The 11,073-nt window shown below is 37.2% G+C and overlaps 1 protein-coding gene across 1 annotated transcript; it reads right to left on the bottom strand.

Annotated features, from left to right (window-relative positions):
* Window positions 1–4,697: 4,697 nt before the first annotated feature.
* Window positions 4,698–9,724, bottom strand: LOC131784492 (uncharacterized). Its single transcript, XM_066167534.1, has 6 exons — window positions 9,699–9,724; window positions 9,251–9,366; window positions 7,388–7,594; window positions 6,760–7,017; window positions 5,905–6,120; window positions 4,698–5,258 (listed from the first exon to the last, which is right to left on the bottom strand). Exons 2-6 carry the CDS (start codon window positions 9,351–9,353, stop codon window positions 5,011–5,013), a joined length of 1,032 nt encoding a protein of 343 aa, XP_066023631.1. The 5' UTR covers window positions 9,354–9,366; window positions 9,699–9,724; the 3' UTR covers window positions 4,698–5,010.
* Between the last annotated feature and the right edge of the window lie 1,349 nt (window positions 9,725–11,073).

Genomic DNA, 11,073 nt, shown 5'->3' with positions numbered 1-11,073 from the left:
TCAGCAGAAAGCAATGAAAAATTTTCTGCTTTCTCATCTGACATCAGCTAATAAACAAAACAAAGAATGCAGTGCATTACGTTATACATCTGTTACGCAAGCGAAGTAATTGAGAAATTGGCCTTGGCACGGAGCCAATTTTTAAATAAAATTCAATGAGTAGTAATGCTCTCTTCTTTGATATTTTCAGCTGTAATACAGTTTCAAACTCGGCAAAGTATCAATTGTAACATGGAAAAAGCAGGCGCCCTTGAGTCACTGTGCCTTCTTCATGGTTATTAATCATTGCTTAAGTACGTTTTTCTGAGTAAAGTACGGCGGAAAAAAATCGACATTGAACGAGGAAAAGAAAGAAGAGAAACTTAGCACATACTCAACATATTTGGTGCCAATTTATTATTTTTTATTATTCCCAATTTCTTTCCTTCTCCTGCAGTTCTCGGTAGTAAAGTATCGGTCGTGTTCCTAAGAGGGAGTGGTTTTTTACATGATAAATCAGGCATATTTGACTTAATACAAAGTTTTACGGAGAAATTGATCTGCAAATACTTTTTTTTAAGGACCGAATAGCACCAAAAAAGCTTTGATTGGTTGGAAAGGTCGATATATCATTTATTATCCAAATGATCATTAATCACTCCACCGTTTGTGGACAACGAAACTCGAACTGTTAAGGGTGTCTGATGTAGTCAATTATCTTTTTCCTGTTCTAAGAGTTCCAGTGCCCTTCCTGTCACGGCCGGAAAGGAAAGGAAAAAACAGCCCAAGCCGATTGTGATGGGAAAATCAAAATGAAAACCTGCAAGATGGAGAACCCAATGTGTGAGGCAGTTTCGTATGAGCATGGTACATTCCTTCGTCAGTGCACTAACGAGACGTATCATAGTATGCTGGAGAACAACTGTGAAAATTATGGAAACTGCAAAACGTCGAAGTGTACTAAGCCAAGCTGTATGGCTTAGCTGAGCTATATTCTTGTGTGTCAGGTACTGGCCCGTTATTAATTTGAGATGTTAGGGGGAAAATTATGTGTTTTAGTTTTGGACAAATTTTCGGTATTTTACGGCCGCGCAGTTCAAATTTATTTTACCGGTTTCGACCTAGTTTCTGTGTTCTGTTCGTTCTTTGACTCGACCGTTTGAGCGGTAAGGAATGATGAACGAGTTGTTCTATTCAAATTGTTGTTATTATTGTAAAAGTTATAACCAGAAAAAGTGAATTGTTGATATATATCACAAAATACTATATTTAGGGTTATCGTGGGTTTTTGGGCAAACATCTTCAATATATATTCATATACTTTCGCATTTGAAATATTCGGTTATTCGGGGTTTTTCTTTTTAGTAGTTAAATAAAATGTATAAAAACCACAGTGGCTTTTAGAATAGATCTTGCTTGATGATTTTAGATATATGAAAATTCATATATTTGCACTGCGGTGGAGATGAAATTAAGAGATTCTCGCAGCTAAGAACATTACTGAAACGAGTAGTTGTAAATAGGACCTGAAATGGATTTGAACCCATGACCTCTGCGATACCGGTGCAGCGCTCTACCAATTGAGCTAACAAGCCAACTGGGATCTGGACAATGAATTGGGTCCAAATAAACATCCAAGTGAATGATGATTTTAGATATATGAAAATTCATATATTTGCACTATATATTTATTCGCTTCCACCATGCACCAGCATGTCGGTATTCTTGTTGTTCGTAGGTAATTATAAGTGTTATTGGTCTTTTTGGCAAAAAATTAGTTCTCATGGTAGTTTGCAGCTGAGTTTATACTCGAAACTTCAATTTCCTTTCGTACGATCAGACTTAACACCAACCTTGCATAGATAAGCAGGAACTTTTAATTACTTTTCCGCTCTTATTTCCTAAGCTGCGCTAATGCAATTAAGAAAAGTACATTTTCCATACCAGAGCTGTGAATTCTTACCTAAGTTTCCTAATTTTAATGGCCTCGAGTTAATCGTATCCGTCCTTTTAATCTATAATTCTTCCTTGTTAGAAACAGTTGGGAATATTTAAGTAGTTTTCGTTATGTTTCAAAGAGATCTAAACCGCTTCTTTATTCTGCCGTTTAAATATGGTCGATTTGGATAACAATAGCACTTCACACCAGTTAGTTGAAAAAGCAGCTACCTTGTACAGTTTAGTTGATTGCAATTTGTGTATGCTAGAGGTCATGTCGCTTGTTGGCCTGACTTAGAACAAAGCTTACTGTGGAACCAAAGATTTTCTTATCCTTGACGTCTGTATAAGCTCGCTCGAAGTAGATCTCCGTGTACCAGGGAATCGTGACGAGTTTCCGTTCTCGCTGCCAAGTGGTCTCTACCGAGCTAATTTCCCCCCCGTTTGTACGTTTTCCGAAAACTCCAGTTTAGAGTGCGCCAAAACCTGTCGTCACAGAGATTAATCTAATATTTACCCATATTAGATTAGATTAAATCTCATAAATACTATTTTTTTTCTCTTACTTTTCAAAGTTATTTATATTTCTTAATTGATATGAAATCCTTTTGTTCTCATGTGTTTCAGACTAGTCATTCTCCCTTGAATGCTCTGGAGATGAGGAAACTTCATGAAGAGAAATGTGAAACTCAATGCTTTCCATTTCAGTTCATTTTTTTTATACATATTTATTTTTTGTGTGATTAACTTGGTCAATGAGTGTATTTCTAATAAAGAGTAATAGCCTTAATCAATTTTCATAAATGTGAAGTTTTGGGTGGAAAGAACCATGATCTCAGATTAAGTGTACAGATTCCCTTTTTGAGAGCGATAAAATTGTCAGGCGTGACTTAAATGATAAGTTTGATAAGGATAAATCAGATGATAAGTTTGACTACCACATTGCACCTATGGCCACTGAAAGGAGGGCAGTTTGTGCTCTTAGAAGACTAAAGAATATCTTACCCTATAGATCGGAAGAAGCCCTCTGATTGCGCTGTCATTCGACCACATTTTTATTATTGTTAATTTGGGGAGAAATACCAAGAAACTGGAAATTATAAAGAAGCGCCTTATAAGTTATGCGTGCAAAGATGAGAAAGCAACTCTTCATGAGTTATTAGATTCGGATTGGTTAAGGCGTTGGGTTGGAAAGTTGAAGATTTTGTGATACGAAGTTTTTTGACACAACTGGGAAACCACGCGCTCTGATTGGTTAAAACTTTTTCGACTTTTATCCCGGTAAATCGATAGAAAACTGAAACAATATTCTGGTTTGAGAAATGGCACCCCACGGAACGAATTTCCAGATTGTTATTGAAGGCCTTTGGTTTGGTGGAAACAAAGAGGACACTTTGATCGCCGAAAACAAAACGAGAAAGTTTTTTGTTTTTCGAACATTTATCATATTTTCCATTCAAAACGCAGTATAACTTAATATTCGCGCTCTTCTACGCCTTAATTTTTCACAGCGCGGTAAAAGTGAAAGAACTTTAGAAAGTATCGACTAGGTTTCCCAAACTGTTTGTTGATAGAGAGTAGTTAAACACTTGTAGAATTAAATCTTTTAAAGGTGTCATGCCAAATAGTTTTTTTTCTTTTTTAAAGCAAGAATTCTTAGTTTTTGGAGATTGCAAGCGATTTGAGGAAAATATACTTTCGGTCTATTTATGACAAAATATAGAAGCTGCAACTTTTCTTTTTACTTTGTCTGCAGTGGAAGCAATACTTGATGGGAAATGATTGCTCGGAACTGATTGCGCTTGACAGTACCACCATTGCTGGGTTTTTATGCAACACTCCTCCTGTCATTTTCTCTTTAACTTTGAATTTGAATTAACTCGTAAAGAGAAACTATCCAGATACTAAGATAAAGAAAAATGTAACTTCTGACGTTTGAGTGACAGGGAACGAATTGGTCAAAAATCAATTTTCTGGTAACCGAAGTCGCGCGTAAACATGAGTCGGGAAATGCATATTAAAGAGAGGAAACTGATAACTAAACTCTTTACCATAATGGTGCATAGCTTTACAGGAAAAAAATCGAAAACGACGACGCTGCCTTTAACAAGTGGATACAAACACTGACCGCAGGACTAAATTTATTCAGAAACCTTACAATGTACTCCACATAATTACGTAACATTACGCAACGGCACAAACATCAACCTCAAGTACACAAGATAACTAACGAAACTTACCAACACTCACAGGTAATTAACACGAAAACGCAATGCATACAGGAAACGGTATGACAACAAGTTTCGCAATAGCAATTCTGATGGTACGTTAAAGAAGTTTGCGTGGCATCGTGGAAGTTTCGGCTTATTTAGGCGTTTCGCGGAAAAATTAAATAATTCTAGGTTGGTCTGTCTTATGATTGACAATTTTTTTCTGTGTTTGTTGAAATTTTCTCTTCTAACCCCTGTAAAATATCATTAGAATCATTGATTTTTTCTTTTTGATTGGTGGTGTAACCAGGTTAGTTTACCCTTTCTCGGGGTATTGCGCAGCCGAATTAATTAGATGAGTAATAAGTCTCCACATCGCACAATGTTTGGCCACACCTTAAGATTGGCTCGTAGTGACTATTTGTATCTGGCGTAGCACAGGTTTTTTTTCGTAGAACCCTTTATTTCATAGTATACATGTAAATATTGTATCAGGGTGCGAATACTACTAGACTGACAGACTATTCCTTAACAAAATGTTCACATCGAATGTCTCGTGTGAGTGTAGTCACAATGATAAGTAAACGGTTGGCAGTTAAACATCACATTTGTCGAAACTGGTAATGACTCTACTTTCTTTATTAGAAACACATTCATTGACATTGCTCAAGGGAGGATAACACGCAAGTCTACAATACATGAAAATAAAAGGATTTGAAAGTTAATTAAGAAATATTATCTACCGACTAGAGACTCTAAATTGAATTAGTAGCAGAAGAAATTAAAGATATCAACGACAACAACACAGAGGAGTATTATTTTCTGTTGTGGCATCCCAAAGAGAATGACGACTCGGTACCTGACACACAAGAAAATAACTCAGCTAAGCCATACAACGGGGCTCAGTGCACTTTGACGCTTTGCAGTCTTGGAAAAAGTTACAGTCGTTCCTCGTGATACTGTGATCCATTTCGTTGGTGCAATTACGAGTGAATGTACCCAAGTTATCCGAAACTGCCTCACAAATAGGGTGCTTTTGGGTGCAGGTTTCCATCTTTATTCTTTCATTACAATCGGCTTCAGCAGTTTTGCCATTTCCTTCCTTGCCGCTACAGGAAGGGCACTGAAACTCTGTAAAAGGCAAAAAAAAAGGCAACATTTGGCACCCTCTAGAGCCCCGTTAAAATGGTCATGATGGTTGATGAAAGTTGACGATAGTTCAAACTTTCAGTCACTATCATAGACTCTCATGTTTGCGTTCAAACGGTTCATGATAGGTTGGCGATGGTTGCCAAAATCACGCAGTGAGACCACGTTATTATTAACAAATAAGGCGCGCGCTGAGTTCAGCAATTTTGGTAGGATTTAAAATTTTACCCAGGAAGTTGCGATTGAAAGCGGATACTGAAGCCTCCCAGGAGATAATGAGAATGAAGAACGAGACATTGTAGGAAATTTTGACTCACGTCTACTTTAGTTAGTAATTAGTTTTATTTGCTTTTCGGTTTGAGCTCGTTTTGGCAAAACTGTTGACCGAAAACCTGTCGTTTACTAAGACTGACTTTTTTTGCTCTTTCTAATATGCATAATCCTTAATCGACCCGTGGACATTACCGCCATATAATTCCCTGCTCTGATCTCGTTCTTAGTCAATCAGAGCGCTCGTTATATCGCACGGCAACAAGCTTTTAAAAGCCATGCAGTAAAAAGGAATAATTTGCTTCAATAAGTGTTGATAATTGATCACTATCTACTTGAGACACGCTCTACGACTTACCGTACTTTCTTATGGTACAATCGCCGTGTTCCTCGCACTTGTTCAATAAAGTTTCATATTCCGCTTGGTTGACGCAACCACGATTGAAATGATCCTCATCATTTGTGTACACTGCACAAGTTGGCGCCTCTAATGGACAAGTCTCCATCTTAATTTGGCTATCGCAGTCATTTTCGTCCTTGCCTTCACAAGAAGGGCATTGAATTCCTTCAAATACTGAGGAAAAGAAGAAATGCTGGGAAACCTATCGTGAATTCAACTTTGGTAATCGGCTCCGTGATAAAAAAAAAAAACCGATTGATTTTCCCGTTCTTTCCTTGACGAATTATAGGTTGAGAAAGTGGATTCTCAGCTGAACGTTTAGTGAACAAGCGTATTTAATTTATTCTACAAAATACGCTTTTTCACCTAAAAATGTCCATTCATTCCCCATCCAGTTCTGTTTATAACGAACGTAGATTGAAAAAAGGAAAGAAAAACTGATTAAGCAATGATGGGCATTAAAATTCAAATAATAAGTGCTGTAATATTACAAACTAAGAATATTACGAAATAAAATCCAAAGAGGATGAACTGCTCATAACATTTGTTTAAAAAAAAATCGGTCTTCTATTTGGCCTTATTCACTCTTTACCAGTCCCACTCCGAAGAAGATGGTTTGTGAGAAAATGAATCGGTGATTAATTTTTTTGTTATCCCCTCAGTGCATCGAATAATTATCCCACGCACCGATATTCGAAGGGTTGATTTGAGTATGGACAAGTACTCGCAGCTTACCATTCTTATTCCATGTTAACTCAAGTGTAAATTTTGTTTTTAGAATTCCTTTGGTACGAAAGGGTAACACATTCATACCTGGCATCTCTCCTCCCATGCATCCCGGCTGAGTGCATTTTTCCGCCTTGCACCCCTTGCTTTGGCATTTTTCCACGGTTTTGTCGTAAAGAATTTGGTTCATGCAATGACGAGCGAATTTTCTCAACTCAGGAATGTAATATACCGCACACACTGGCGTCTTCCTGCTACAGGTTTTCTTTTTTATATTGATGTCACAATTAGCTTTGGCTGTGGCTTCATCTTTTCCCTCGCCGATACATGTTGGGCACTGAAACACTTCAAACAAGGAAGAAAAAAATCGTTGTTAAGTAGAATTAAATATGATATCCCCTCAGTCTTGACGACTTCCATGGGCGATGCTGTATGGACATTACTCATCTCTCTTTCCTGAAATTTCATTCCGTATCAAATGTTATTTTCCCACTAATGACATTTTTTGAACCAAAAGAAAAAGGGAAAAAGTCAAACGGAAGAATGGGAAGAAATGGAAGAAAAGGAGCAGAACTCTGATTAAGGAGGTGGTAGGAGATTCTCGTTAGCTATGAAATTCAAATAATTGGAGTCTACTGAAAATTTTGCCAAATAACAAGTGTGAATAACAGATCAATGCTAAGCGGTTGTACGTAAGCCGCGCCCTTTCGCTTACCGTACTTCACCATCGAACAATCGCGGTATTTCTCGCACTCGTTCACGATGTGGTTATATTCCTCCTGGCTGACGCAGTGACGACTGAATTCATCATAGATACTTTTGTACACTGCACATATTGGCGCCTCTTTGGGGCAAGCTACCATCGTGATTTTGCTGTTACAATCAACTTCGTTATCTCCTTGACAAGTGGGACATTGATTTTCTTCAAATAGGAAAATAAAACCGTTGACAAGTAGCGTTAAAATTGACGATATCTTTTATTGATGATATGACAGTTACATGTGTATGGTATGAAACAAAGAAGGTAGCGATGCATCAATTTTACCTTTTTTATCATTTTACCCGTTGAAGGCTGTAGCGCAATCAGCCGAAAGCTCGTATTTTTAAAAGTTTTAGCCAGAGATCGTTTTTTAAATTTCATAAGATGTTTTATCCTGGCTGCGGCCCCTCTATCTTTTCAAGAAATCATATAGTTCACCACTGATTTGTTACTTACAGGTTCCTTCTTTTGCTCACAAAAAAAAAAAAACGTTGCCTGAAATTAGTGGGCTATACTTGAACTTTTGACAGCTGGCTATTCAAATGCTAAAGCCTGCAAGGATCGTTTGCGCCCGCGCTTCTGCCGGAGACTAATTTGATGCCAAAATCTCTTAGCATGTCACGTCATTGCAACCTTCAACATAATTATAAACTGCAATTTTTTTCTGCTCGGGATTGGATCATCCAAAGTGTTTAGCTGCTCGATTTCTTAGAAAACGCTGCAAACATTTAGCCCCTACAAAATCTGTCGTCTACCTAAGGTTCATCTATGGCATCTTCCCGTTGTGGACTACAAGTGAAAGCGAGATCCAAATTTTTTGTTTTCGCTACAACCTCCACGCGACTATTAATCTCACTCTCTTATATAGTGTCACTATAAAAGAGTTTATTTGGAGCTGTTTTCCTTTTTATTGAAGTTAAGGTGAGTGAGACATTGGCATCTTATCTGAGACAACGTGTGTCTCTTGTAGAATGGTCAGATCGCTTAAAATATTTCTTTTCAGAGCGAAAATATTTTTAATAACAAGGTAAAAATGATTTGGAGTTTTTCATCATATAGTAGGTGGCAGTATTTTCAAAAGTTGAAACGGGAAAAAGTTTGTTTGAAGATCTTTTAAAGCGTAAATAATTCTTCGTGACTCTGTTAATAATTTACAAACGTGTGAACAGTTTCCAACGGCTACTGAAAGGGCCCCCATCGCGAAAAATTTTTCTGCGGTCGGCAAGACCGGCTAGGTATGACAACTGATGCATCAAAAGGTTTTGTGAATTTGTGAATAAATATACAAGTGCGCGGGTTATCACGATGGGAGTTGTTTGTTTGACAGGTGCATTGTTATTCATGTCTGGGCTCGAGACAATGGCTAGCTAGCTCGAAACGCGCCAATTTTGAACTCAACTTCGACGAGCAACTTTCAAATTGAAATGAATAAAGGTTCCACTGGACCATTTTTCAATTTAAAACAGGTTCTCCTTCAGAGAAAAGATTATATACCATTTTCCGCGCTTGAAAATAGCTATTTAAAATAGCTTTCACTCTAAAAACCGAATTTTTGATTAATTTCTATTTTCATATGCAAAAAGATAGTTCTTCTATTTCCTAGATCTCCCTTATCACTGGTGTAGATTAAAGATACATCATTAATCTTAAAAGAATCCGTGTGAGAAAGGTAAACTTTCCATAGTTAAACTCACGAAAGCTAGTGAAACTTTTCAAAAACACCTAGTTGATCCAGTCTACAGCGAACGCATCGAAGGCAAACGTGATTATCTCGCCGGAGTAGAAGAAAGTTGTTATTCGTCATTACTAAGTATTTACCTGCGGGAGTTTTTTCATCATCCATTGGTGAAAACGAATGATCAGCGAGAACAAGACTCATCAACTGCCATAACATCATCATCATCATCATTACCTTCAACATTTTGGCAAAGTTCCTGTTGGTAAATGTAAAAAAAGTGGTAGAGTGTGTAGATTTATCTCGGGTTTTTCTTAACTAGCTTCAATAAATGCTGTCCCATAGCACTGGGATTCCTTGAGAGGTAGCTGGTTCTCAAAGCGCCACGAGATTTCTTTTTGATATGTGCGCGGTATAAATACTGGTTATTATTATTATAAGGTACCGTATCAAAGGCAAGCGTAGTATTTGGAAAAAGTCATTGGGAAAAGCGAACAATTCATAAAAAGGGGTAATCAAATGTTTCTTTTTCTTACCTCTAGATCTCTTGCTGTAACAACGAGTTAGCTGTTGATAAAATACGTTGCTTACCGCTCTCCTGACGTGAACTTCAAACAAGGTCCTTAAATTCTTCTGGGGGGATTAGTGCTCTCAACCATGAGTCCATTACTGACTCAACTTATTCTTGATAAAGCGACAATGAAAAAAATCGGATGGCTTCTTGTCAGGGCAAAACAAAAGCTACAAAGACAAAAGTTTCCTGAAGTGAACTTCGAAAAAGTCCTTAAAGACTGATTGGGGGGATTAGTGCTCTCAACCATGAGTCCATTATACTCAACTTATTCTTGCTCAGGCGGCATCGCCGGCAATAAAAGGAATTGGGCGGCTTCTTGTCATAGCAGAAACAAAAGTTTCAAAGACTAAAGTTCCCGCTGAAAAATTTTCTTCCATGTTGGTGGGAAAAAACACGATCTGAGACAGTTTATCAAAGATAATTAAACCCGACTTTGCACTTTAAAGCTGATTTAAAATGAAAATAAACCAATGTTTTATTTTTAATATTAAAAATAAACTTGATTTACCTTAAGCAATCCCCTAGAGGCTTCCTTCTTTGAAAATGCATAAAGTTTTCAGCAAAATTTGGAGGTGAAATACATTACAGTTATGAAAAAAAAAACAAACAAAAAACAAAAAAAAAACAGACGGGAGGAGAATGGAATGGTTACTGTGAATTAGCGTAGCGTAACATCAAAAGCTGTCCTAAAAAGAGCGAAAACGTGTTTCAACTTTTACTTCTTAAATCAAGCTGTTCCAGCCCTTGGGAAGTACAAAAGGCTTTCAGCATGTGATCGCTGAGTTGAGCTTCTACATAAAACAGCCTATCTACTGAAGCAAGTTATTCCATGTTAAGCTTAGAGCCAAGAGTTAAGCCAAGAGCTTAGAGTTTCGCCACGAGCTTAGAGTTCCATTCTAAATAATGGCGCACGCTACTTTTTAAGTTCATTCAAGGGATAAATCTTAAACACAAACAAAACAAAACAAGGAAGACTTAATATAATCTGTAATGTTTTTATAATGTTTCATGTTGGTGAGCAGAGACAAATAGATTCACGCCGTCTGCTCTATATCATGTCTTGATCCGTCGAACAGACTTTCTTTTTCTTTAAATCTGGATCCTCGTACTTTTTTATCCTTTCTGTGATAAAATTTTATTCTAAATGGGTATACATGTGTTCACATTTTACTTATCTATTCTCTAGGCAGGACTATACATTTTATCCCCCAAAGAGCTCAAACTATGGCGGATATCCAAGCTGAATAAACAATTTTAACATTGTCTTGTTATACGAGAGCAAATAAGCAAAAAATAGCGCGCGCAGGCTTTCAAAATGTCGACTGTCTGAACTCTCTGTGATGTTTTTTCACGTAAATCATTAACAAGTAATAACATGATTTCGAGTGCAAT

Source organism: Pocillopora verrucosa, chromosome 5 (assembly GCF_036669915.1).
Source record: "Pocillopora verrucosa isolate sample1 chromosome 5, ASM3666991v2, whole genome shotgun sequence".
Taxonomy (NCBI): domain Eukaryota; kingdom Metazoa; phylum Cnidaria; class Anthozoa; order Scleractinia; family Pocilloporidae; genus Pocillopora; species Pocillopora verrucosa.
This window is presented reverse-complemented; position numbering and strand designations above follow the sequence as displayed.

What these genes read in the sequence shown, in the direction of transcription:
- LOC131784492 (XM_066167534.1), bottom strand. Translation starts at nt 9,353, where the DNA reads ATGTTGAAGGTAATGATGATGATGATGATGTTATGGCAGTTGATGAGT. An exon ending in TTGTTCGATGGTGAAGTACG is followed by an intron (nt 7,018 to 7,387) that starts GTAAGCGAAAGG and finishes CCTTGTTTGAAG; the next exon opens with TGTTTCAGTGCCCAACATGT. An exon ending in CATGGGAGGAGAGATGCCAG is followed by an intron (nt 6,121 to 6,759) that starts GTATGAATGTGT and finishes TCTTTTCCTCAG; the next exon opens with TATTTGAAGGAATTCAATGC.